Here is a 26,900-nt window from a genome sequence, read left to right on the forward strand (position 1 = left end):
CGGACATTCGTAAAGAACGAGTGGCGAAGCTTAAACAAGTGTTGGCCTCAAGTACGACAAAGTCAGCGTGCGCGTCAAGGGCATTATTCAGCGCAGTCGATGATGCCAAGAAGGGCGGTGTAAAGTGGCTTGTGATCCATCCCACACTCTCAAGAGCCAGCACCGAGTCTGCGCTTCAGACCGACCGGCAATGGTTTGCGGATCACGTCCGGGCTTGCGAGGGGCGTGCTGTTGAGCGATGCGTACGGACTGCCGGAGGCCGAAGTGTGGGACGAAGCGTGACCATACCTGCACAGGATGCCGGGCACATGTAGATGAGCACATTTGAGAGGCTAGACTTCTATACCTAGCCCTTTTGCAATCGACCGTACTCACACCTCTGCATCTTTGATGCTTCCGGGTCGACTAGGGAGTCGCCTGGCAGTGGCGATTGGACTTTGCGCCGGGCTAGAGTGGTTGCTTCCCGCGGCGTTCAAAGGTGCCGCGCCTCTTCCGTAGCCCCATCCTCCACGCCCAGTCGCTCCGAGAGGCAATTTCATCTGACTGACTGGAGAATGCAGCTCCGATGGAGAGGTATCCAACCTTAACGTCGTGTTGCTATTGGGTGCATGCACGTCTTCGTATCCGTCCAGAGATCTGCCTTTACCCTTGCTGCTGCTCTGACCACTCGTTCTACGGGAAATGGATGAAGTTGCTGCAGATGCATTGGATGCAGGTCGGACACCTCCGCGCGCCGAATGCGAATCCGGGTAGCGACCAAAGTAGTCGTCGTCCAATGCCACGTCATCCTCATCGCTCTCTGGTGATGGAACGTGGTCATTGTTACTTGCACTACCACGACGTCGAGTGCCGTTCAGACTGACACCCACGGCTTCCATCCTCTCGGCTTCGGCAGCAGCAGCAGCTCTTTCGCGGTCCCAGATCTGGTCCGCGTCCATGACTTCCCCTCTCCTGGCCTTCTCCCTCTCGATCTCTCGCAAACTCCGTTCCAGCACGCTCTCCCCCTTGCCTCGTCTGCTTAGAGAGGCGCCGCCGGATGTGTACGCGGCTTCTCGAGGAGCACCGTCTTGATACGCAAAAGCGCGGCGCTTTGCTGCTTTGTGCGTCTCGTTGAGCGCTTCTTTGCCCTTGGCGTTCAAGCTCGATTCCATTGGAGAAGTGTCGCTCAGGAAGAATGAGCTGAGATACAGCACCGCCGCTCCACCAAGCCCTATGCATGTTCCCAAGGCTAAAGCGGCACCTAAGAAAACACTGTTAGGAGGAACGTGTATGGGTCAGCAATCATCCACGCCTGGCGAAAGAGAATCCGTGGACGCTCACTAGACCGGGTAGAGCTCTCTGACGACGACACGTATCAGGCGATATGGTGACCAAATGACCAAGAAAAAAATTCCCTGTACAAGGTAGACCAGCGGCGACGCTGCAGTCGAGATAGGTCGATAGAGCATCAACTCTGATGCCCAAGCCGTCGTGCGCAGGGTCCCCGTAGCTCCATGCGCCGCAGCTCCAAACAGAATTCGCAAAGGCGTGAAGAGCAGGACGCGAAGGACGATCGCTGAAGCGCTGTAGCTAGAAGCGAATGACCAGACAAAGTATCGAAAGATGCGCGCCAGTAGACTTTCTCCTGCTTGGGCTGCTCGTCGCGCCAGCTTGCGCGATCGCCGCACGGCCTTGCGTTTAGTGGGAATGAGGGGCTCTTCATCATCGTAGTCATCATCCTCATCCTCCTCGTAGTCGTCATCTTCCTCTTCTTCAAAGCGACGGCTTCTCCGTCCGCTCTGGGTTTCGCCTCTATTTCGTGCCGCGGCTCTGGAAATTGGGCCGGCCTTAGCAGGCGCAGAAAGCGGCGAATCCAGAGTGATCTTTTGCCCACCAAGAGCTCCTTGAGTACGATGATCCAGGAGCGCATCGGAAGGGACGTAGTCTGCCCATCGTCCAGGTGATTTGTCGCCGCCGTCAGCTTTTGCCGCGCTGTCTGGATCGAGACCAGCGCGGATAGCAGCCAGTTGTGCTAGACGTCTCGCACTCAAGGAGGACCACACGTCTGCTTTGACTCCTGCATCCCTGTCTCCAGAGAGTCTCTTGTCTTCAGCGGAGGCCGCACCGGCAGCAGCTGCTGCTGCTGCTGCCGCCGCCGCCGCCGCGCGAAAACCGTCTGAATCCGATGCTTTGTGCGAAGGCCGACCTGCTACCCTCGTCTCGTCTAGTTTTGCCAGCGTTGCGGCGCTGCTAATTGCAAGCAGCAAGCATGTGAGTGTGACCGCTGTCGTGAGAGTGAATGGTCGCCTTTGTTTGGTTGAGCAAGCCCGAGTGCGTCCATGTGGATGGAGTCGCATGCTTACGAGTTGGCGAATGCCCGGTCCTACCTGTCCTGAACAGCTTGTATGCGCCTGATTCGCCTTGCAATCAGCGAGGTATGCCCAAGTCTAGCGAGCGATGGAAGGATAGGCGTGCACGGTCAGTCGTCAGTGATGCGGCGATGGTGAGATTGAAAGGCGACGCAGCAAGTAATGGTCGGAGCTGAGGCTGGTCTGAGCTAGTATGTATAGTGTTACAGTCTTGAGTGCTGCGAAAGAGGTCTGTGCATGCGAAGCACGATCACGCTTCCGCGCCTCCTTGCAGCAGGCCGCACGCAATCGCCCACCCGACTTTGCAACGCGAGAAGCACAGCAGAGGAGGCAACTGCGCGCGCATCGTGCGCGCGGAGGCGTGTGAAACGAAGTCACGACTTACTGCTGCCTGCAACAAATCAGATCTCGATTCAAAGTTGCTTTCTGATATTGCAGTCAAATTTGTACATAGTGTTGAGCGCAGGAATTGCGAGCAGAATCAGAACTGAGCCTCTTCAAGCCTCGAGCCAGACGCGAAGCATGTTTTGCTGAATGCCGAGCCCATATGAGTCAGACTAAATATTCAGTGTAGCACATGAAATTTCGGGGTACGAATCGTCCTTTGAGAAGACGCGCAACGTAGCACGTTGAGCCAGAGCGTGACAGAAAGACATACAGACGAGGAGGTGGGAGAGGCGCGGTCATGTGAAATAGGCTGACGCAGGGCAAGAAAATGTTCACTAATCCAGCGTCATTTTGGAACGATGCGCGCAGAGGGCCACTAGTGGGCGCACCGACTTGAGATCGAGCGTCATGAGATGACCTGGGCGGTGATGCAAGCGATCGTTCTTTTGGTGATAGTGGAGGTCGAGCGTGATAAGCCTGGCAGCTCTTTGTGATGAGCCGAGAGCCTCACGCTTGAAACTCAAAGGTGTCTAGGCGGTGCTGATACTTGCTACACCAGCAGTAGCAGCGTCGACAGGGTTGTCCTTCTGAGTCGCATTACCATTTGCAGAAGAGTCGACAGATTCGACTTGAGCTTCAGCAGTGCCTGCACCCAGAGCGCCGCTAGGCTTGCGACCTCCACCCCAGGCTCCGGTAGGTGCAGGAGCTCGCGGCGCGGGAGACTGATTCGCATCCGTCTCCACAGATTCAGCTTGCGACTGAGATGCAGACTCGACTCGAGGGGTGTCTGCTGCCTCGACTTTGAGCGAGCCATTAGAAACAGGCTTTGCTGATCCATCTCTCCTCCAAGCATTGCCACTTGCACCTCCGCTTGTGCCTTTGGCTGAACCGTCCGCTCGTGGGCCTTTAGGCGCGGCCGCTTGCGCAGCCTCTCGATCTGCGCGTTCCTTGTCCTTTCTCTCCTTTTCCTTCTCTTTCCTCTCCTTCTCCCTCGCCGCGATTTTCTCTTCAATCAAGCGATCACGCTCTGCAGCGTCGACCGGCTTGGCGGATCCGAATGGGTTTGCACGGCTAGCTGCAGCTCCTTCAGCGCCTGGAGTGCTTGGTGTGGCCGGTGCAGGTGCGCTCGCGTTGTCGGAGACTGGTGTGCTTCGTGGCTTGAGTTCGAGCTTCTTACGCTCCGCTGGCGGGGCAGCAGCGCCGCCAGGACTGGCATATCGATCTCCGCCTTGACTAGTGCCGCGAGCTGGGGCGCTCGGCCGGCGACTGCTTCTCCAAGTCTCAGCGTCATCTCCGGCTGACGGAGAAGCTGCGCTGGGGCCAGGTGCATTGCTCAATCTACGATCTGCTCCGAATTGCCTTCGTGGCCCGTTTGCACTGGCGGAAGGACTGTCTGGGGGAGTTGAAAGCATCTTGCTGCCAAAACCCATGCGCTCCTGACTGGCAAAACGCTCATCGACCTGCGTCGCATCTCCGCGGTGGTTGAATGATGAAGGGCTGCGTTCGTTGCCTGCAGGTCCGGCGCTCGGCCGACGTGATCCAGGCTGAGAGGGTGGCTGCAAAGATTCGTGCGGCTTGCCAGTACGCCAATTTGTCGCGCCATCACCCGCACTTGGTTCAGCTGGGGGTTGTGCAGCCGTGCCCTGCGACGCGAAACGACCACCAGGACCATCGCGTTCGCGTCCAGCAGGAGAGGCTGTGAAACGACTACCGAAGCCGCTGCGCCCGCCAGCTCCGACCTCCATGTTGTCGAATCCACTGGGGCCATCGGCTTCTTGGCGACCGAAACCCGGCCTGTCTGACCCTCTCCGTGCGAATCCCGAGGGGGGCGCATCCCCGCCTGAAGGTAGAGGCCCAGCTCTGCGCCACTGCGAAGCTTCTTCCGCAACGCTCGAAAGACCACCACCAAATCCTCCGGCACCTCCTTTGGCTGCGGACAGAGGAAAGGAAAATCAGAAACTCGTGCGGTTTGACATTGTTGCTTCTGAAGACTCACGTGCATCGGCTACGCTCACGCGCACCGTGCGATTTGCCATCTGCGACCCGCTGCGCGCAAGACCTTCTTTGAGACCATCCAGCGTGTCAAATTCGACGTACGCAAAGCCCTTGGGACGACCGTCGCGCTCAATGATGCGGACTCCTTTGAGCTGGATCGCAGACAAGAGAGAAGGTCATCTGGAAATTAGCAAGATCCAAGCGGATTGGCGGGAGCCTGCATCAGCTCACCTGCGATGGAGCAAAGAAGCTCTCAATCTCGCCTTCGGTAACATCGAAGCTCAAATTGCCAACAAAAGCAGTGAATGGTGCCTTGGTAGGGAGAGGTAGCTCCTCGCGAGGGGGGCCGCGATCGGCACCCATCATGCGGTCACGATCCGCCCTATCAGGGACTGTGGACAGGTAGTCTCCTCCACGGCGAGGTGCACCTTCCCCGCGTGCTGCATGACGATCCAACCGCGATGTCAGAAATCTGAAAACCAAAAGTAACCCTGAAAACCGAGCCGTGGCTTGGTGCTATATGCTTAACTCACGTGCGATGGGGAGGTCATCGAGGTCATCGGCCCAATTAACTTTGCCGGTGGCTGTCGTAGGCGGCAGGGGGTGAGCGCGCTTGATGTGCCAAAGCTGCTGTGTGTGCTCCAAGAAGATATTTTACACGCCATCACGCGTGCTGCTCGCACTCTGGCTACCTCCAAGCTCCACCACAAGTCTCTACTCTGCTTGTTCCTTGCAGGGTTGCGGACATGCTTGTATGCGGATGTTACACGTGGGCAAGGAGCCGAGACTCACCCTCATCATTTAGAAAGTCGGTCAGGGAAACCTTCGTGTTCTTTTTGGGTGCTAGAGATGCGCATAGAGATTGCGTGGGATCCGGTAGAATCGCAGACACATTTGGTGTGATTCAGCCAGAGGCAACGTAAGGAGCGATCGTCAGCGTCAGCGGTCGTTCCTCGCTCGCCGTCACATTACGAAGCCGGGGGGTTTCAGAAGGCTTGCTTTTCTCATGACTCACGCATGACGCTTATATCGCCTCGATCTTGTGTCTGAAGGGTTTCGTTCGAATGGTGTTTCTGAAGACTTATCGTGTGTGGTCGGTAGAAGAAGCGTGCGAAGGCCGCGTGGGAAGTTCTGGTACAGCGTTTAGGCGCTGATTCTGATGGTCCTGCGTCCAAAATTTTGTGAGCCACGCAGCAGCGGCGGCAGCAGCAGCAGCATGGCGCGCGAATGGCAAGCTGTTGGCGCGCCACGCAAAAGCTCGGCGCGCGCCGATCAGCCCTCGCGCGCGTGGGGGAATCTGCTGCTACGCTGCATCAGCTGCTGATGTGTGCGCTACTGTACGGTATACCGCGGGCGCTCCGGCTGATGACTTCGCGGCGCAGACACGCGTGAGCGTGAGCGCGCGGTGTGGACGGCGGGGCGGTATTCGTGATTGCAAGCTCAGCAGACAGGCGGTGTCGTCAAAATAAGTGCCGGTGATCCTCGCATGTGCGGATTACGTGCAGCTTATTATAAGTTGAATTATGCCGTGCAAGGCATGCTCTATAACAGACACCTCACGACTCCCCTCTGCAGTGTAAATGCAGAGACGCTTATACAGTCCACGGCATATACTTCATAATAGACACCTATTCAGGCCTCGAGACTCGTGACTGCTGTTGCTGTGTACAGAGATGCTGGTATAGTCACTGATTAGCCATCAAGACAACAGTCAGTATAGTGTTTGAGCGCGCAGAAAGGCCGTGCGTGCTGCCTAGCTGTAGCTTCTGCGCTGCATGTCGATCTGTCGGCTGCATATCGTCGGACACGCTGCTATATACAGTCAGCTAGAGTACACATGATGCACTCGGCGTGGCAGCAGCACTCCAGCTGGATCACGAATGATAATTGTGAGTGGTGATTATTTGCATCATATGGCGAGCGGTGCTGGCGCTGAGACCATTTGAAGCTGCATACGGTCAATAGAGCCCCAGTCGAGACAGACGAGTCGAAAGGAAAAGTCAGAAGAGTATTGAGGGGTCGACTGCAGGCGTTGAGATGACAGTCACGAGTGCTGATGTGTGAGCACAAGGCCCGCATGCAGAGCCAGCCAGCAGCCCAAGAGAAGCAGCACGCGTCAACTTCGAATTCCGCCGCGTCTGTTCAGCACTCATCACGACGTTTACCCTGCTGCTGCTACAGTCATACGAGTCACCATACGCAGTCACGCGGTGACAGGAGCGATTCACGATTCTGCATCCCAACGGTCCTCATGCAGACGACATGTATAGCGTGCAGTCGGCAGTGCATTGCGCACAAGCTTCGAGGCAATTAAGCTGCGCTTGTGGTCGGATCGCTCCAACAAATCTCCTAGCTTGGACACATTTCTAGCTGCTGCTGCTGCTGCTGCTGCAGGATGAGAGAGAGAGAGGGAGGGAGAGAGAGACGAGGAAAGTCATGCATGCAGCCCACGGTGATTGTTGTGTTTAGCACTTGTTGTGCTGTAACCGCGCTTTGACATTTGGAGTCGATATCTTGAAGCGGAGCTCTGACGCGTGCGCCGGCGGCGAATGCTGAGGAATGGCTGCGCTCGTGACTCGCGCGTGACTGCGTTCCTGATGTTTCATCTTTTCTCTCCGTGCCTGATCATTCTCATCATCCTCTCCCGATCCCTCCCTGCCCTGAAAGCTGTCATCAGCAGCAACTGCTCTACCATTCCATCTATACCCCCGCCCTCCCCTCCGTTGCACATACATCTCGTGAACCTCGCGACGCGCTTTCTAAGAATTCGGTTCGCTTGTAGGGTGCCAATCTCGCGCGCCAATTTCAAAGTCAAGCAACATCCACGCAGGCTCGACCCACGACTTAACGCTACACTCAAGACTCTGGCATTGGTGCGGGGCCAAGCATCGCTTCGTCATCGATCTGAAATCGCGTCATCGGTACGCAGTTGCAGCAGAGCTGTCTACCTTCATTAAACCGATATCTGTCCCGGCCCAGCAGCTGCAGCCGGGTCTCATTCGACTTTCAAGCACCTCAAACGCGACAACGGGCTCGCGAAAAAGAACAAAGTAGTCTTGACTTTCGTTCGCCTTGGCCCGCAAGCTGCACCAAGCAGTCACAACATCTCGCCCCTTACACGCGAAGACAACCATGGCCGCGGTCTCATCTCCACGCCGACCAAGCGGTTTGTTCTCGAGATTCAAGGCCGGTCTCTCACCCGATGATTCAAGCGGTGCACCTTACATGACTCACAAGCAGGGAGTCTCGTCGATCGACTATGAAAAGGAAGCGGATGCTGCTGCGGCAGCGACAGGTGCAGTGGTGGCGCGACCAGTTGGCATCAGCAGGAGGGTCAGCTCCCGCAATTTCAGCACGCCAGACTTGAACGGCCCCACCAAGTCGAAGCGAGGCTTCTGGGGCCGGAAGGTGAGTCTGAGAGTTCGAAGTGAAGTGGTAGGACAGCGTTGGATGCACATTGTGTGCTTGCCGGCTGTGTGATTCGAGTGGATTGCAGCTGAGCGCAATTGCATCACACTCATCTCTCGCCATTCGGTTTTGCCGACAGCATGTGCAAGAGGCATCCCCTCCCGTTCCGGATCTTCCTCCTTCCCTCTCGCTTGCCTTTCAGCAGGAAGAAGATGCAAAGCAGGCACGAAAAGCAAACGTTGAAAACGCATTCGAAGAGGCTCAGCCGGCGATCGCTAGCGCAGATCCGGCACAAGACAAGGCGGCGTCGCTTTGGACCTCGCGAAGGAAGAAGGCGGACGCGTCAGCTACAGCTCAGGGGCCTTCGCCAGCTGCTGCGCTGGTGCTGGCAACCAAAGCCAAACCCGCAACGGCGACGGAGAAGTTGGGCGCGCATAGGAACGCGCGTCTGGATATCAAGCAAGCGAAGCAACTGTGCAGCTTGTGCTCCAAAGAGATCAGAATGAGAGGTGAGCTAGCTGCTGAGCTTGTAGGCCTTCTGTTCGCCGATCTCTGCACGGACGAGCTGACGCTTTATGTTCTGCAGGCCTGGGTACAGTCGGCATCTTTAGACCCTTCCGGCTGCCAGAATCGCCAGAGCGCGTGGAGCGCCTTGTAGAGCTGTTTCTGCTGCACATCGATCCGCACAAGTACGAAGGCATCTTCACGATCGCACCTCAGCCAGGCGACATCCCCGCTTCGCCTGGTGCCTCGCTCATGATGGAGATGATCGGAAAGACGGACGCTCTTTCTGAGTTGCAACGCAACCTCTCGTACGCCAATGTGCATGACGTGAGTGTAGCTGAGCTCAAGCATTCACTATTTCCCTTGAACTCACACGGGAGCACGCCCATGCTACAATTGCATTCTCCCTTGCAGGTCGTCGCTCTGTTCAAGTGGGCGCTGCGCAGATTGCGACTTCGCACGGCAGACTTCAATTCGGCCGAGCAGTTTACCTGGTACGAAGCGTTCGTGGAGGCCGAGAAGGCAGCTGATTATCCAGCAAAGGCGTGGTCAGACATACTCTTGCCGTCGCTTCCCAAGGCGACTGCGGAATTTCTGACCGAGCTGTTCGATCTCTTCACCACGATTTCCGCGCATCACGTCGCCAACGCTATGCCAGCTTCTCGACTCGCCAGGACTCTTTCTTACTGGATCTGGGGAAGAATTAGTGCAGATCGCCCACCCACGAACCTCGAAGAGCTTTTCAGGGCAAGCGAGCGCAGTGCTGGCATAACGGAACACCTCTTGCTCGCCCACATTCGCAACCAGGCGGCCACGATTCACTTGATGCCGACTCGCTTGACGGAATTGGTGCAAAAGTACCCATACATCGCAGAGGGAACTACCACCCCTTCTCTCCCTCCTCCCTTTGCGGCAGCGCCTCATTTTGCTCTTCGCGTCGATGTCAAATCTGAAAACGTCAGTGTGAACCCTCGACGCCCTCGAGGACCAAACGACACTTTCCGCGCAGCTTGCAAAGCAATCATCGGCGACACTGACAGCAGTGCTGAGGTGGACGATTGGACGGCACTCGTTGCTTATGCCACCAATGCGCCAGGCCCTGCAGAGGTGGCTGCTAAGCATGCAGTCGATGGGGACGCTACGACTGATTCGGTGCCAGCATCCGCACGCCTTGCAGGTGGGTTTACAGGCGCTCTCGGACCGGAGCCTTCGCCAGACTCCAGCCCAGTTGCAGGCCTCAGTACGCTGCCATTGGATCTGCTAGAGACAGATGAGGAGTCCGACATTCGTAGAGAGAGCGCCCTTTCGACGCCCGAAGACGCCCGCGTCTTGCGTATTGTGGCGACCATTCTGGGTGCGAGACAGAACATACTCGATCCATTACCTACTCCGACACCAGAGATGCCTCCTGCAGCTCAGCCTGACCCATGGAATGACGAGACCATGCTGCGTAAGACTCGCTCATCCAATCCGTCCGTTTACGGAAGCATCGCCTCGAGACCTGGCACGAGTATGAGCTCCGTGCCACCAAGCAGATCGGTCGATAGTGCCATGTCAAATGGCATGAGTGAGCCGGCGTCGAATTGGCTTTCCGCTAGCGAAAGCGGTGCAGGTCTTGGTCTCAGTCGCTCCGTTTCAGCTTCCTCTGCCCTGGGTACCAGCAGCAATTTGCCTCCGAGCTCGAGTCTGCGAGGTTTGGGCTCCATTGGCGCTTTGGGAACGCTGCGAGAGGACGACGGCAGTCCTTCGCAGGAGGCAAAAGACATCGACTGGGCCGACTTCAGCTCTATCGGCTTTGGGCGCTCCGTCAGTCAAGTGGCAGATCTTAGTCTGACTGACGTCCGACCCATGAAACCCGCTCCTGAGCCGGAAGAGGATCAAGAAGGAGGCCGGAGCTCACGGCAGGAGCCCCCTATGGCGACTAGATCAACATCTTTTGGCTCTTTGAGACGACGCGGAACAAAGAGTCGCAGGCCTGTCTCTCGCGAGTCGGACATTGACTCCGACTTTGGCATGCTCTCCCCTAGCGGTCGCTCCCACCGTGCGCCGGCGGAGCCCGCTTTTAGTGTCACTAAGGTTTCGACGATGCCAATCAACGAAGGCTTTGTATCCATGTGGCAAGATCAGCTTCTAGATGCAGCTGCATGCGCTTCTTTTTCCCCAGTGCTCATCGTTCAGCTCAATCAGAAGGCAGCCTCGCGCATTCTAACGCCCGGAATGGGCACCCCGACGTCATCCTGGCTTTGCATCGAAGAGACGATCGCGCCTCCTCGGCCTGCTTTGCCTAGCAGCCCAAGTGCTGGCGGACGCATGTTCGGTGGTCATGCTAAACGTGACTCGATCAACGGGGACGCCGCATCTGAGCGGCGCTCCCTCTTCGCTCCCAGCTTCAAGAGCGTTACCGCAAGCATCTACCGCCGTGCCGGGCTGCGCCGAATGGCCAGTCTACTGAGCGTCAGAGGTGGCGCAAGCAGCAGCGGGAACCAACCGAGCCTTCCAAAGGTACGCGGAAGTAACAGCTCTTCACCCCTCGGCACTCCCACAGCCTCGACAGCAGGAAAGGAAAAGAGCAAGACGCTGACTCCATTGAAGGTCAATGGGTCCGCTCCGGACACGCTTCTGACGCCTACTAGACAGTCCGCTCTGGACGGGTCCACTGATGCTGAACTCACTCCGAGAGGTGTGAGTCTTACAAACGGCAGCCATTCTGACGCGCTGCCAGTAAGCAATGGAGCGTCGCCATTACCGGCAGACACTGCCTCGATCAACACGGGCAGTATCCGCTCGAGATACGTGGACGCTGAGCAAGACTGAGCGTTCTCGATCGCGACTTGGCCATATTTCCCCTTGATACCTCGGCATGATTCTGCCTTTTCCTGCTTCCGTCTGCTGTCGAGATGTCGGCCGCACAAAGTCACGCCGCGTGCACTCATCTCCAAAAAACAAAAGAAAAAAGAAAACAAAAAAATCGGAAATGTCTAGCTATACCCTGGATTCGAAGAGGGCGAGTTGGACGCTCGCTTTGCCGCCTCTGCTCTTCCTTTTATACCTTATCCGCGTCCTCGACTTTGCTGCTGTCTCATCTTACAACAACAACACCATTCCTTTAGATACCAATTGATGAACGCTTTTATCCTCTGCAGATGCTGTTCGAAACTACGCGCCGTTCGGAGTGATTGCGCCGAGCTGCGACGGACGTTCTTGGTCTGTTTGGGGCAAGTTTTGACTCTCTTGTGGGGAGTCTCGCGGGCACTCACTACATTGCCACAGCCTTTTTGCGAGACTCTCACTACTCCTGTAGCAGTACTTCCAGAGCTGCAAGATTCTGTGCATGATGGCCGACCTTCGCAGCGATCCGCAAGTGCACTAAGACATTCACGATTTAGAATTCAGCAGATGAACGATTGACGATTCTTGAGTTTGATTCGAAGCTTTGGTTCCAGATCCACATCAAATCTCCGTTGGATGCTTTAGCTGCCGGCATTCCAACTCCAAAACTTGACCTGGCAGCATACACATCATTCACATTCGTGATTCACATTTCATTGATTGTACCTCAAACATCCAGGATCCGCGATCTTCGCATTCATGAGACAGGATTGAAAATTCAGATTTGGATGCTTGATTCAAGATTCTCATTGCGGTGATCGGAATTATGGTTTTTGAGGTCAACGCACCTATCAAATATTCAAAGATTAATACCGATCAAGGATGTTGATTCAAAATTCCCTACTGATCTAAATGGTGATCAGACCTGCGCCGCCTGTCTCAGTCTTGCGCCTCTCAAACGTGACCATTTGAGATGTTTTCAATTCGTGATCGTCTATTCAGAATTCAGCTGCGGATCCTTTAATTGCATCTTCTCATGCAAGTGCATGGCCCCGAGCGCTGCCCGGCAAGCCAGCACCCAACGCCGACTACTGCGACCAGCACTCAGACTCTTGACTCACAACCGCGACTGCGATTGTGCCTGCAACCGCGCAATTGCGCTGCGAGCACACGCAGCAACTAAACACGCACCAGCACTCACCTGCCGAGATCCGCCGCGGCGTCGTCTGCATGCTGCTGGGCGCGAGCGTGCAACACATAGTGGTGTGGTGCCCGTACCGCTGACGCTATAGCTGTTGGTAGACCGCGAAGCTACGCTGGTGTGTTACCAGTAGCGCGTCAGCATATAATATGCCGGCCCGCTATTATGTGTGCCTCGATCGCAGTCACGCAGCCGCCTGTATAGTAACTTGAACAACAAGCGCATCAGCAACCGCTGCGTCCTCACGACTTTTGAGTTTGCGACTGCTGCGTCGCGGCTGCATGTATGCTGTGCTGCTGGACTCGTGTGCGCATGCTGTATGCGCACAACTTGGAATCCACTCAAAGCGCGATCCTACCTTTGGCTTCTGGCCAGGGCTTCGCCAAATCCACAACAGCTAGGTAGCCATCCAACCCCGCCCCGTCGCTCCTTCCTCACGCATCTACACCATCTCTCAAAAGGTGACTGGCTGCTTCGTTGTCGATCTGCCTCCTTCGCAACACCCATGCCGTTGCAGCACACGTAGTCAGGAGCAGGCTACACGCGCGCTGCACAGACCCAGTCCTTTTCAGGAGTCAAGGTCACAAACGCGGCAGCCGTCACAGACCCAGCTTGCTGCCCGGAACAATTGCCTTGATCGAGTCTGATCGAGTCGCACCGACAAGGCTTGCGTACAGCGGTGCCTTGATCGTTCTGAGCGGGTGGTCGCTTCTTTTGGCTTTGGGCCATTTGACCCTGGATGGTTCGCGCCCTTGGACATTGCAGGAGCAGCTTCATTCGGTTGCGACTGTAGCGCCTCAACGTCTATCACTCTTCTCGATACAGCTGTCTGACCACAGGACGAGGCGGACTCGCGGACTCGCGGACTCGCGGTCAGATTTCCAAGGGCGCTCGAACTTTACTCTGGCTCGGATCTCTCCTCTCAAATAACTGCGCTCATTCTTGGCCCGCAGCGATGGCATCTAATGCTAGAGGTGGCAGAGGTGGGGGCCCGGGAGCTTCGCAAAGGCTCAGCGCCACACCGACAGGTAATTGGCGCACTGGAGGACCGAATGGTGCTGCATCTGGTGCAAGTCCTGCAGGCGGAGCAGGCTCGAGATGGGCCGCTGGACCTCCAAGGAACAATCAAAGTGCTCAGAACGGGAACGCCAGCGGAAGCTCCACACCCGGTGTTGCTGGGCCCGCTGCAAGCAAGGGAGCCAATCCTGCCATCGCTTCACCAAGCAGCACGCATGCTATCCCCACCACGTCGTTCCCATCGCTTGCCGCAAGCGCACAAGCCGCTCAGGCCAAGCCCCCGAATGCTGCTGCGAAGGATATGAGGGAGCGCCTGACATTTCTGCTGGTGTCTCTTATCGGCACTCCTGTAGTTGCAACAACTCATGGTGGCTTCAAATTCATCGGCATCCTGAGCGCCACCTCGCCGGACTCCGACGAGCTGGGCGTCGCCCTCTCTGCTGCGCAGGAGGTGCTTCCTGGAGGGGAGTATGGACCGCTGCGAAAGATGCTCGTCATCAATGGTAGCGATCTGGACGAGGTGCACGCCTCTGACGTTCGGTTGGGCGAGGTGCAATCCGAGCCGAATAGGAAGCGAGACGGTGAGTGGTTGTCTATGTGAAGCACACCTGTAGAGAGAGTCAGGCTAGGCTGATCTCGCCTCCTCGTCACCAGGCTTTCGGACTGACACCGAGATTTCCAAGCTGGGTGATCCATTCGGTGGCGGGCGGGAGCTCCAAAAATGGTCTGATGACCCGGAGCTGGCGCCAATCGAAGCGCCTGGCGGGCTCAGCGCCGCAAGCGGCGCACTTGATAGTGCTAGCCGAGGCGGCGAATGGGACCAATTCAAGGCCAATGAAGCGCGCTTTGGTCTCAAGAGTGACTACGCAGAAGATCTGTACACGACTCGTCTCGATAGATCGGGCAAGGACTTTGCGCAGCGCGAACGTGAAGCAGACCGCTTGGCGAGAGAGATCATGGGCCAGGCTTCTACTAATGCTCACATCGCTGAAGAGCGTGGGCAGCACGAGAACGCCAACATTACAGAGGAGGACCGATACGGTGCGGTGGTGCGCAACCCGAATGCGTACGTCCCGCCGGCTTTGCGCCGAGCCGGGGCTGCCACCACAGGGACTGCCTCACCAAAGGCCAACGGAGTTCCACAACCTGCCGCTGCTGCCGCCGCCCCTGCCGCCGCCCTCCCTTCTCAATCTGCTAGTGCAGCAGCCGCTTTACCCATCGCGGTCCCCAGCTCCAATTCTGTCCACGTTTCATCCGGACCGCCTGCCGAGAGTACCTCGACAGGCACCCTCGATGCATCGACAGCCGCACCAGTGTTGCAGACGCAAGCGCCGACCCCAGTACTCGGCACCACTCCAGAAACCGCATCAGTCGATCCGGCCGCCAAAAAGGATGCAGAGTCCCGGCATATACTGGGCGACTTCCGCGAGTTCGTCAACAAGGAGAGAGAACGCTTGGAAAAGAAAAGAGCCGCTCTCGCCAAAAAGGAGAAAGACGATAGGTTGGCCGAACTCAAACAATGGGGCGGCAGCTTCAAGCTGAAGACGCCCGTTCCAGCCGACGTTGCGAAGTCGCCGAGCGGATCGAAAGGAGTTACGACTTCTCTCTCGCCATCCGGCGCCGCAGCATCGGAAAAGCCTCGCGACCCAACGCTGCTCAAGAGTTTGAGCCCAACCACCGTCGCTGGGGAAGCAGTGCGCTCAGCCGACAGATCGGAAGGAACCGCATCCGTCGCTACTTCACCTAAAGTGGCGCCTCGCTTCGCTGCTACCGCTTCGAACGTCAGCGCAGGCGCTGCCAGCCGCGAATCACAGCCAATCTCAAAGGGCCTAGCAGGCATGACGATTCCGAAGATACCGCCTTTCAACCCAAATGGTGCAGCCAAGCGGAAAAGCCCAGCGCTTGCTAGCTCGAGCACTTCAGCGACGATATCTGGTGGGACCACGCCGTTCAACGATGGCGGGCCAGCCTCCGGCGCTCCGGGAGGTGCATCTGGCCTCACAGCGTCGACTAGCGTCTTTAAAATGAGTGCGAAAGCAAATTCATTCAAACCTTTCAATCCCAATGCTACTGCATTCACCCCAGGGACGACCGCGAAAAAGGATGTGAGTATTCTCGTCGGCGCTCTTTCCCTTGTCTTCGAATCTTTCTCACCAACTTGTGCCTTGACAGGTGTCTACCTTGGGCGCCTCGACACCTGCTAAGCCTACCAATCCTTTCTTCGGCAATCGCGTGATCAAGAAGCCGACCGCACCAAGTTCGCTCCACGTTCGCGAAGACTTCAATCCTTTCAAAGTCAGCAAGGTACCAGAGGCTTCGGCTGTTGGACCGCTTTGGACTTTCACGGGCAAGCCGTATCGTCAGCTCTTCGCTGCCGTCTTACCACCAGGTGGCCCGCAGGCAGGACCCAGCGGACAGGTGTCCGGCGTCGGATTCAGCACTGAAGAGGGCTCAGCTGGCTCCGCAGCCCCTGCGCACGTTGCCCAAGGAGCGCCGCAGCAACACTTTGCCCACGTTCCCGTTGGAGCTCAAGGTCAAGCGATGCAGTCATTCGGTCAATCTCAGGCGGGCGCCTCTTCAATGCCGCAACCGCATCCGACTGGTCCGGGCGGACCTGCAAACAACGTAGCTGCACCGGGCACGCCTGGTGCTCAGCACGTCCAGCCTGGACAGCCGGCTCATCCTCCTCAGGCAGGATTGCCGCCTCACTCGCAAGGTGGGCCACCACACCATGGACAGCCTTTTGCGCCGATCATGTATGCAGCACAACCGTATGGCGCATATCGCTTCCAGGGACAGGTAAGTGCATGCCGCAGGAGCTTTGTCCGATCGCGACCTCGCTGATGTGAGAAACATCTCCTGGCAGCCGCAGCAGCAACAAATGATGCCCCAAATGCAAATGCAACCAGGGGCGCCAATGCCGTACGGTGCTATGCCCCCACACTTTGCCATGCAGGGCATGCCATTCTCACCACCCCTTCCACCTCACGGTGCTCCATGTGAGTCCAGACCTACGACTACAGGTCCATGAGGCCCACGTGCGCGGAGCCTGAGACTGATTCGCTCTGTTGTTGATCGATCCTCCAGCAGGCTTGTACAGCCCACAGATGGGACATCAAATGCCACATGGACCGCATGGCAACCAGTTCATGGGCGGGGCAGGTGGCCACTCTGGTGGACCGCCACCTCCTCCTTACGTCGGCGGCCTTCCCAGCGGCGGTCCCCCCCCACGGCCTGGTCATATGCCACCGCACATGCAGGGCAAGGGACCACCAGGTCATTTCTACCAGGGCCAACCGAGTGAGTCCAGATCTTCTATTGCGGACGAAGATAGATTCCAAGCTAACCAACTTTTGAACCGCTTCGGCCAGTGCAAGGGATGACATATGGCGCTCCTTTCCCGCCAGGCGCTCAGCCTTTTCCGCCAGGAGGGGGGCCGCAAGCGTCTACTGGTAATGGTAACGTCAGCGGGTCGAATGCAGGACAGCAACCATCTAGCAGTGCAGCGCAAACACCGTCTTCGGGAAGCGCGCAGGGTTGACAAGCTGGGGCGTCTCCTGCTGACTTGGAGACGTAGCGAGTGTGCTGCTACGATGGGACTATGGAACAGGGTGACAAGTGTGCTCTGGCGAAGGATCGTACACACCACGGCGCGCCAGGCAAAACCTCAAAGGTACAAAGCGTCGATTATTGAAAGTCTCCCTGATTGCTTGCACCTTTGTTTGCAATCTCAACAGAAAATTTGTATGCCTATGCTTGGCCACAAGTGCCATCCATCTTCGCCATTCCACCCAGCCCTTTCCACGCTCACAAATCATATGCATGCCATCTGTCGTCCACGTAGGCTCGCGATGTGATAGATAGTCTGAACGCACCGAAGACTATCAGGCGGTCAGGTCTGAATTGCACAGGTTGGAAGGCAGGAGGGATTGATAGATCTTTTCTGGTATAGCTTGACGCGCACGACACTTGCTCCTGCAGTCACAGTCTCGTACAAGACGCCCAGTGAGACGATGCCCTACATGCTGTCGTTTCACAAGATCCTTTCATCGTCCGCTTGCGCTGGTGGGACTGCCACCGTCATGAGCTGCTGCTGCTGCATGCAGCATATATGCAGCATATGCCTCTATGATGCTTGAGCCTAGGATACGCGGGCACTGAAACGACGTCACCAAGCGGGCTAGTCGATTCGTAATGGCAGGTGGGCCCTGTGACTCGTGACTGGTCCAGTTAGTCCCGCGCGCACGAGCGTCGCTTTCAACTCGAGGCATTTGGCTCGAGCGTGGGGGAAGAGCTGCACGTTCCGGCACTGCGCGCGTCGAACCGCCCTCTCTCCACAAGTCCCTGCCACCGGGCACAAGCGCACGAAAGAGTTTGGTGATCTCATGCTCAGCGCAATCGTGAATGCCATCCATGCTCCGGAGTTGGTCCGACGAATATAGCCTGTTCACGACGTTGGTCGTGGGATGCGAGAGACTCTCTCCGCACGAGGCGGCACCCGGAGCTGCACAGATCGCTTTTCTCCCCCACAGAGACAGCAGCAGCTGGCAGGCACAGCCAGAGTGCTCAGTCTCCGTGAGCCTTCAGTCAGAGTGTGAGTGTGCTCGCACCGGCCGGTGCTCCCGCTGATCTTCGTCGTGTGTGTGGCATTCCACCCGCATCGTCCATTCCCGGCTATGAGCTTTCAAATCCTGGCTCCGTGCGTGGGTCGATCACATCCTTCATACTGCAGATGCATGTCTGTCACGGCCTTATTCCACAAGAGATTCTTCTGATCTCACTTCGTCACTTTCCATCACTTCCAGCGTTTTGAGGATAAGCTCGCTCAGTCAGCGACATTATCCAATACGACACGAGATCGGCTTGGATTACCAAAGGTAGACTAAAGCTACAACAACGGACTTGGCACACTACCTGACTCGCCCACACAATGGCTTCATCAGCAGTGCTCAAAGCTGCATCCGGCCTTGCGGCCGTCGCCTATCTGGACGCCAAATGGGGTTTGGGTAACGACCTTCACTTGGCCAGAGCCAACGCCAAGAGCAACCTGAAGTGCGTATGATGAATGCTAAGCACTGGCTGCAGCGCGGCCAGGTTGATGCTTACAATGCCATCCGCTACAGCTTCCGACTGCGTTCATGGAGGGGAAAGGCGAGCATGTACTCTCTTTTCGAAGACACCGCTGCCAGGAGCCCGAACGATGTTGCATACGTGTACGAAGGACGTCAGACAACCTGGGGCCAGGCACAGACCGGTAAGTATCTCTCGAACGCATTCAAGACGCAAAAGGCCCCTGGGTCACTACATGTGGACAAAGAAGTAAGCACAGGCATGACAGCGTTGCCTGGAATGCGGGCAGCTTTAGCGAGACCAGGCTGGAGCAAAGACGAATGTAGACCAGGTCGCTTGCCGACGAAGCGGGCGGACTTGCTGGCCCAGTCGTTTGGAATGATCTACGCATGGCTGCTCATGTCACAGCGCATGACCTTTGAATGAGCGCTGAAGTTGACCTTTTCTCCTTTCGCAGAGGTTCATCGCATCGCAAATTACCTGCTGTCCAGCGGTCTCAACCCAGGAGGTGAGTTTAAGAAGCCGTGAAGCCGGAGCTCTCGACTCTGACAGCCTGGTCCTTGTTTTCTAGACCGAATTGCTCTGTTTATGGGCAATTGCACTGCTTACGTGCTGCTTTGGCTCGCTGCTTTGAGCATCAACGTTGTGCCAGCATTCATTAACAATGGTCTTCGAGGCCCCGCGCTTGCTCACTGTGTCAAGGTCTCCCGCGCTCGTCTGGTCATTTACGAGCCGCAGCTCGAATCTGCGCTTTCTGAAGTAGACGCGGACCTGCGCTCTGCCGGCCACCTGAAGAAGTACGTGTGCTTCGATGATGGCGTGGCCATCGACGAAAAGACGGCTGCGCCTCACGCTGTGCAGCTCAAAGATTCAGAATACTTTGGACCTCAGCAGCTGGCGGCGCAAAGCACCAAGGCACCCAACCCTAAGCTTAGAGAGGCCATTGGACCCAGCGATATTTCCACTCTCATCTTCACCAGCGGAACAACTGGCCTTCCCAAAGCTGCCCTGTGCTCGCACGGGCGTATTGGCGGTGCCTGCGCGATGTGGCCCAACGTGAACGGCTTCAACAAGAACGACCGAATTTACACGCCCATGCCCCTGTATCACTCTTCTGCCGCATTCCTCTGCATCGGAGCGAGCTGGTACTCTGGCTCTACGGTCATCATCGGGCGCAAGTTCTCTGCCTCTAGGTATTGGCAGGAGGTGCGCAAGTACGACGCGACCGTCGTGCAGTACATCGGGTGAGTGTCATCGCACGAGCGGTCGACTGCTTATGCAGTGTACATGCTCACATATTTCGCGCCCTCAACAGAGAGATCGCGAGATACCTGCTAGCTGTGCCTCCCCACCCTGACGACAAGAATCACCGCGTCCGCATGGCGTACGGCAACGGAATGCGACCCGACGTCTGGCAAAAGTTCCGCGAGAGGTTCGGCGTTCGCGACATTTCTGAATTCTACGCGTCTTCAGAGGGCAACGGTGCGCTTCTCAACTACAATTCCGGACCCTTTGGAGCTGGAGCCATTGGCCGCTTCGGCAACGCTGCGCGCACTTTTCGACCCGACTTCAAGATTGTACAGGTTGACGCCATTACCGAAGACATTGCCAGAGACCCCAAGACTGGCTTGTGTATCCCTTGCGGCCCAGGGGAGAGTGGAGAGTTCTTGATGCGCATCGCAACTGGAGATCCGAAGAGCGCCTTCCTTGGTTATGCAGACAACCCCGAGGCCACCAAGAAGAAGATCCTTACTGATGTGTTTGCCAAGGGCGACGCCTTTTTCCGCTCCGGAGATCTCCTGAGTCTAGACAAAGATGGTGAGCGCGGTAGGCAACGATGCGCGAAGCATGCTAGTGACGCTGACAACCCTCGGCTCGCCTGCGCCATCAGGATACTACTGGTTTGGTGACCGCATCGGAGACACTTTCCGTTGGCGCTCTGAGAACGTCTCCACTGCAGAGGTGGCCACCGCTTTGGGAGAGGTGATCGACGAAGCGAACGTCTACGGTGTCCTGGTACCCAACCACGATGGACGTGCAGGATGCGCGGCTGTGCCCAAGAACATTGCAGCAACAATGGATCTGGCTAAACTTGCGCAGCACGCCAAGAAGCGTCTTCCAAAGTACGCTGTGCCGCTCTTTATCCGGGTGGTGCCCAGTACGGAGAGCACTGGTACTGTCAAGCAGCTCAAGGTGGCGCTCAGAAACGAAGGTATCGAACACGAAAAGTGCGGCAGCGATCCACTCTATTGGCTACCGCCGTCTGCTGATGCCTACGTTCCCTTCAAGAAGTCGGACTTCGAAGCCATCGCTGCGGGCAAGATCAAGCTCTGAGTGCAGCTTTGCCCCCAGCACGACCTTCAACTTTGCTCTGACTGGCCGCAGTATCACGCGTCTTTGGCTCGAATTGACAATCCATCTGCAGAACGAGACCGGGGCTGCTCCCCGCTCCTTACTTTGTGTCTTTTGGCATCCTCTCCCTCTCCACCAGGGATTCCAAAATGTTTTCCGAATGCATAGAATAATGATCTGCTGCGTCCTTTTGCGCGCGTGAGGATGCCCCAGCAATGGATGTGAACCGGACAGGGAGTGCAGCCTGTCGCTTTGAGTCGTTCCACACGTTGTAGGAGTGTGTAGGAAACAGCGTCAGGTCAGAGAAGCTTTGCGCAGATCAGACAAGTTGTGATCAGGGGGAGGGGGGGGGGTGTTCATTCAAGATTCATGCCTGAGATTCACGATTGCAACGCAGCTCCGTTCAGCAGTCACGTGCGAGCAGTGTAGCGTTCGCTGCATAAATGAGCACTCACTGACTTCGTCTGCGCACAGACCAGCGTGAATCCACTATTGCACCCCCCGTCACCCAACATTCACATTCACGATTGCACCACCCTAACCCCTCTGACAAGGATGCGATGTGTCGTGTGCAGTTCGCCCCTGCAGATTATCCATTCGCCTCTGGATGCAGACGTACTACACCTTGGGGAGACGAGGGCGCAAAGCAGTTTTAGCTTGCAGGCAGCAGCATGGGCAGTCTAGAAGATCGCCTTCGAGCCTTGAGGAGCGCACACGCTTCGAAAGGTGCTGCTCAGACGCGCTCATCGGGCTCAACCTCTGCTCCGCAGCCTCTATGCTCGAATGACGAGAGCAGCGCGCTCCACGCTGGAAAGAACGCGACGTCGGCAGATGCTCACGGCAACGAGCTGATGTCGCAGAGCAAGACGGGAGATGGCAATGAAGACGAGATTGAGGCTTTGATCCGACGCACGAGGGAGGAAGTCGAGCTGCGTCGACAGCATGGAGTGGAGGTGGGTCAGGATGAGGTCGAAGATGAAGATGAAGACGAAGAGGAAGCGGTCGAAGGTATCAGCGCATCAGATGAGGAATTTCATCAGCTCGAGAGAGAGTCCAAAGCGTTGTCTAGCGAAGCTCAGCAAGCTGTCAACGATCTCCGATCTCAAGGCGTCTTGCTGAAGCCGTCGAATGAAGCACCTCAAGCACCACAAGAGGCCCGGCCCGCCTCTGGATCGGCCGGTGAGAAGCACACTGCGGGAGCAGCGTCTGCAGAAGGCTCATCAGCTGCACTAGAAAGGATGCAAAGACCTCTCCCAATGCTAGAGCGCGGTCCCGCAAGCGAGAGAGAAGAAGCAAGTCACGACCAAGAGGGGGACTTGACTGGTCTCGAGGATGAATTGGCAGCTGCTATGGCTTCATCGCCATCGCTGGGGTCCATCAAAGCAAACTCATCAAGCCACCTCTCGAAGCTTCCACAAGACAGTGCGCTACGTCAAGACACAGCGCCGGCAGATCTCTTGCAGCGTTTTCAGGCCTTACGAACCAAGGTCAGCGCGCCTCTGGCGTCTTCGACGCCCTCTTCCACCGCCAAAGGTCCTACATCCAACCCAGACCGAGCGCCCTCAGTCAAAGCAGCATCAGGACCATCTTGGATATTACCAGACGTACCGCAGGATATCTTCTCTGCGCTTCCTACCGTGCCTCGCGATCCTCCTCCGGATGCTACGTCTGAGGACGTGCACCTCAGACACGGCATTGATCCAGAAAGAGACCTGAGCAGCTTCTCCGCTCTTGCCAGACTCGACACGAAGAAGCTCTCTGCGCCTGGCACTGGGCCAAGCAAGGGTGCTGACATCAAACAGTCAAAGCAAGGGAACGAAGAGGAGGAGGACATGGAAGGCTGGTGTTGTGAGTATTTCAAGACAACTTTTCTCTAAGTCCTGCTAATGGAAAAAGCTAGTGAGCTGATCAGCCGCGGTTCATGACTACCGCTCCTTCACTATCGAAGGTATATGCAACGAGGATGCCTCACTACAATGCGTAGGATGCGACTCTGATCCCTACTGCAGCCAATGCTGGGCGGAAGGTCATGGCCGCATGGACCGCGACGAACTGCGAGAGCACAAAACCGTGCCACTCGAACCGCGCTGGAAGCGCAACAAGCGTCGAGCTGTGATGAGATGATCAGTCGCTCAATTGCGTCAGACGACAAAAAGTACAACATCGTTGATGGTCAGGAGGCCGATTATAGAGTCGTGCTTACGTGGCGCTACATTGGGTATGACACTACTTTTGCATTCGCGCTTGGGTCTTGCAGCGAATCAAGGCTCAAAATTGCGCACCAATCTGGGGAAAGTCCCAGCCGTCCCAAGGCAAGCCGCGTGAAAGGAGGTTCAGCAACTGGCCAGCATCGTCCAGACCCGCGAAGCTCTCCGCGTCAAAATCAATGGGCGCATACGAAGCGCCAGAGTTGGGATCTTGAGCAGAAGAGTGCAACGATTCGAGCGGATAAGCGAGGGTCGCTAGACCTTGGCTGGTGTCTACCGCTGAGCGAGGATCGCCTTTGGGCGTTGTGGGAACCAGCTCGTGCAGGGAGCCTCTACCAGCGTTACGGCTGCTGTCGTCTTCCGTCTTGCTAGTCGGCAAGCGCCTTGCGCCCGTTCGAAGTCCAGGTTGCTGCCTATAATCGGCCCTCGAACCCGAGATTCGACGGTCGGACAGCAGTCTAGTCTCTTCTCCGACGAGGTCGAGCTCACCACCATCTTCCCCATCACTGGAGCTTGTTCCTCGCGTGCGATGACCACTATCGCCATCCTCCTCTTGGCCATCTTGAACTGCACGCAGCGATCCTTTGCGCAGGGCTATGCTACCAGTAGCCACAGCAATGGCCAGATCAGCCTTGCGCAGTAGTCGACGCAGCGTGTTCAAGGGATTCGACAGCGTTTCGTGCAGTCGAGCTCCCGCAGTGAAGAGATTGGTTGCGTGCTCGAGGCTCAAAAGCGCCGCTTTAGACAAAGGATGCCCAGGACAGCGCACCACCCACAAGCTCTGCACCGCTGCTGCGGAGAACGCTGCGACCCACATGTAGTACTGTCGCAAGACAGCATAGGTATGCTGCACAAATGCCGATCGAACAAGCTCGATGATGCTGGCCCCTGCGTCGAGCACGGTGGTGATGGACTTGGCACAGGGAGAGGTGAGGGGATCCGAGTCGGATTGTCGTACCTTTGAAGCGTATGCGCTGTCGTCTTGCGTTCGATCTAGGCGGTGCAGCTCCCTTGCGAACCAAGCCCGGTGCAGCAGCAGGAGTGACTGGTGGCAGTTGAAGACGTGGACGTGTGCTTGCAAGTCGTTGCGCATCGCCTCGATCGTAGCAGGCCGAGAGCTGGACAACTCGGCCTCTCTCCTGGCATTGTCGCGCTCAGCCTTTGCTAGAAATGCTGCTTCGTCTTCACGACTGGGGCCATTGGGTCTCACTACCGTGGGCTGCATTTGTGGCGGCGTCGAATTCAGCCACGCACGAAATTGTGCGTCGTAGTTGAGAATATCGCTTCGAGACGCAAGGTTACGTGAGGCTCGGGATCTTTTACGTGGCGACTTGAAATCCCCAACATTAGGCCCAATCTGGGCAACTCACCTGTACTCTGCTTTATTGGAACACAAGCATTGATCCAGCATGCCGCTATTGATGATGTTGATTTTGCACTTCATGGCGTGAAAGACACCATTTGCCGTGATAAAGGGATCATCCATATTCCACTGCTGCGGCGCTTCCACGTCCATATGGTGAGCAAAGAGGGCAGGAGGTCGACAAAAGGCGATAGCTCTGAAGCAATCCAAAGACCACAGCTCCCAAAATACTCTGCGTCTGCGTTGGGTGAGCGGTTGTGGCAGATTCCAAGTACCGGGATCGCGGTGAAGACCCATGGCTATAGCGAGTCTCATGGCCAGGCCGCTGATGCCCCAATAGCTCTCGACGTATCGTCCACCTCTCCTGGAATTGAGGTAGAAACCGATGAGGTGCAGCGCGATGAGCGCCTCGAGAGAAGGAGCCTCGGTAACATTGGATAGGGAGAGGGCTGCCCAGCTGTAGCTGTAGTACTCTCGACTGGCTTCGGGCTCGGCAGCAGACCGCACATCGAAGATGGTTCCTATGGATAACACAACAAAGAGAATGGCAAGACGATGAGGATGAAGAGCTGATTGATCAGTTCGATCAACTTCTACGTTCCCCTCCAGCGCGCAAGAAACGCTTGTATTGGCGTAGAACAAGTCGAAAATGCTCTGGTCGTACTCTTGACGACTGATGGGCTCCCACATGATCATGTTGATAAAGTAGAGGTCCGTCAGATGTTTGGCTTGCTCGCGGCTGGGCAATTTTGGCCGTAGATGTGCAATGATGGCAGAGGAAGAGTGAGGCGAACAAATGCCAGGTGTCGTCCAAGTTCCAATCATCGTCGAGCCTGGATCATCTTGCAAAGTGGCCATTCACAGTCTCCTCGGTCAGGATTTGCGCGGCCCTGACGCCCAACGGCGTTTGGTCTAACTCACTTTCGTACGGACTCGCCACGGGCTCGCCCCGTGCTCCGAGCGCATTACCGACTGGCGGCACAGGACTGCCAGGTCGAGTATGCACGTCGGATTCTTCTTGTCTTTGAGTGTCGCGGGCGAAGTACATGCTCTGAGCGTTGGGACCGACATAATATGTCCTGCCGTCCCTCGATAGAGCAAGCGTTCCACGACCGCGGCTATCCAGAGCCTCTGGTCCAGCAGACTGGTATGAGATGGGTATCCCTCGATTTGGGCTAATGTTCGAGGTGGTGTAGGAGCTTTCGGCGCTCTCTCTGGGTTGGATGGCCGCATCAGCAAGCGAGTGTAGAGCAGCATGCTGCATACGCTCCTCATCAGCACTATATGACCCAGTCAAAGGTGGACGAGCCGACGCGTGGGAGGCAAGCGTGGTCGATTGTCGCGCATCTTGACTGTCGCCCCCGTATGCCGCAGGCCGAGCATCGCCTGTCCCGCCGACAAAGCGCTCGACCGTCTTCTCCAGCAACGCAATCCGTTGCAAGAGAGCGTCATCAGTCCTGGAAAGATATGAAGTGGATAACTTAGTGCCGACCACGCAGCAACATCTTGCCGGATGCAAAGCAGATACTAGAGTGCGTACATACTTGGCAGAAGAAGTCTTCACTTTGCGTGTCTCGAGGGTGTTGTCGGGACAAAGGTGAGCGCAATTCCTCTCTCTGCACTTGCTGCAAGGCCACCGCCTATCGCACTTGAACTTTAACCTTCTACACTCTGCGCAGCTCAATGTTCCATCCGCCGTAGCCCTCTTCAAAGGTGTCGACTTTGCGTTCGGGTTGGGGTTCGCGCTCGGATTCTGGTCCGAAGGTGCCGCCGCTCTCTTCTCCTCGCTTGCCCTATGTGCACCATCGAATTGCCGCTTGAGACCCATGCCGCAATGCGCAACAGAGATCCGTATATGCTGTCGACCCTAGCAGCGTGCAACCAGTCACAACGATTGGCCCCGGTGTCCGATCGGTCAGCCCAAACGCAAAAGCCGCCGCACTTGAGGGCCAAAAGTCGAGTCCGACGAGACGAGTGTCGATCTTCGCTGTGCAGCTGTGCTGCTGATCCGAGTCTGCAGTTGCATAGGCCATGGGGATGATGGGCGCACGAAAAGTGGTGGAGGCTGATGCGTGCATTCTCAGCTAGCCGACCCGATGGAGCAGCGCTGGCCGATCGGAGCTGAGCTTCGGAAAGGGGTTCCTCCGTTCGCGCGGCAGGAGGCCATCCGCGTACGTCCGCGGCGAGCGGGTCCGATTCAACAATAAGAATTCACGAAT

At 56.7% G+C, this 26,900-nt stretch overlaps 7 protein-coding genes across 7 annotated transcripts; 4 read left to right on the forward strand and 3 right to left on the reverse strand.

Moving 5' to 3' along the window:
* Positions 1-29: 29 nt before the first annotated feature.
* On the reverse strand, positions 30-2,544 carry IE81DRAFT_140678 (hypothetical protein). The gene is made up of 3 exons (XM_025510349.1): positions 1,321-2,544; positions 376-1,251; positions 30-288 (listed from the first exon to the last, which is right to left on the reverse strand). Exons 1-3 carry the CDS (start codon positions 2,334-2,336, stop codon positions 150-152), a joined length of 2,031 nt encoding a protein of 676 aa, XP_025369383.1. The 5' UTR covers positions 2,337-2,544; the 3' UTR covers positions 30-149.
* Positions 2,545-3,150: 606 nt separating this feature from the next.
* IE81DRAFT_140709 (hypothetical protein) lies at positions 3,151-5,341 on the reverse strand. Its single transcript, XM_025510350.1, has 4 exons — positions 5,264-5,341; positions 4,962-5,170; positions 4,732-4,882; positions 3,151-4,665 (listed from the first exon to the last, which is right to left on the reverse strand). The coding sequence occupies exons 2-4, from the start codon at positions 5,094-5,096 to the stop codon at positions 3,266-3,268; spliced, it is 1,686 nt and encodes a 561-aa protein (XP_025369384.1). The 5' UTR covers positions 5,097-5,170; positions 5,264-5,341; the 3' UTR covers positions 3,151-3,265.
* A 2,025-nt stretch (positions 5,342-7,366) lies between these two features.
* On the forward strand, positions 7,367-11,781 carry IE81DRAFT_323708 (hypothetical protein). The gene is made up of 4 exons (XM_025514029.1): positions 7,367-8,138; positions 8,278-8,647; positions 8,725-8,969; positions 9,057-11,781. Exons 1-4 carry the CDS (start codon positions 7,863-7,865, stop codon positions 11,454-11,456), a joined length of 3,291 nt encoding a protein of 1,096 aa, XP_025369385.1. The 5' UTR covers positions 7,367-7,862; the 3' UTR covers positions 11,457-11,781.
* Positions 11,782-13,627: 1,846 nt separating this feature from the next.
* Positions 13,628-17,230, forward strand: IE81DRAFT_347637 (hypothetical protein; the record flags this gene model as incomplete). The annotated part of the gene is made up of 6 exons (XM_025516176.1): positions 13,628-14,270; positions 14,344-15,794; positions 15,862-16,488; positions 16,556-16,688; positions 16,777-16,989; positions 17,061-17,230. The coding sequence occupies 6 exons, from the start codon at positions 13,628-13,630 to the stop codon at positions 17,228-17,230; spliced, it is 3,237 nt and encodes a 1,078-aa protein (XP_025369386.1).
* A 956-nt stretch (positions 17,231-18,186) lies between these two features.
* IE81DRAFT_323710 (putative FAT1-long-chain fatty acid transporter) lies at positions 18,187-21,296 on the forward strand. The gene is made up of 6 exons (XM_025514030.1): positions 18,187-18,741; positions 18,813-18,943; positions 19,217-19,267; positions 19,331-20,003; positions 20,075-20,577; positions 20,651-21,296. The coding sequence occupies exons 1-6, from the start codon at positions 18,620-18,622 to the stop codon at positions 21,091-21,093; spliced, it is 1,923 nt and encodes a 640-aa protein (XP_025369387.1). The 5' UTR covers positions 18,187-18,619; the 3' UTR covers positions 21,094-21,296.
* A 302-nt stretch (positions 21,297-21,598) lies between these two features.
* Positions 21,599-23,307, forward strand: IE81DRAFT_140821 (hypothetical protein). Its single transcript, XM_025510351.1, has 2 exons — positions 21,599-22,959; positions 23,060-23,307. The coding sequence occupies exons 1-2, from the start codon at positions 21,783-21,785 to the stop codon at positions 23,233-23,235; spliced, it is 1,353 nt and encodes a 450-aa protein (XP_025369388.1). The 5' UTR covers positions 21,599-21,782; the 3' UTR covers positions 23,236-23,307.
* On the reverse strand, positions 23,239-26,726 carry IE81DRAFT_323712 (hypothetical protein). Its single transcript, XM_025514031.1, has 4 exons — positions 26,226-26,726; positions 25,603-26,138; positions 24,689-25,523; positions 23,239-24,601 (listed from the first exon to the last, which is right to left on the reverse strand). Exons 1-4 carry the CDS (start codon positions 26,507-26,509, stop codon positions 23,380-23,382), a joined length of 2,877 nt encoding a protein of 958 aa, XP_025369389.1. The 5' UTR covers positions 26,510-26,726; the 3' UTR covers positions 23,239-23,379.
* Positions 26,727-26,900: the final 174 nt, after the last annotated feature.

The sequence above is a fragment of the Ceraceosorus guamensis genome (assembly GCF_003144195.1).
Source record: "Ceraceosorus guamensis strain MCA 4658 unplaced genomic scaffold IE81scaffold_32, whole genome shotgun sequence".
NCBI lineage: Eukaryota > Fungi > Basidiomycota > Exobasidiomycetes > Ceraceosorales > Ceraceosoraceae > Ceraceosorus > Ceraceosorus guamensis.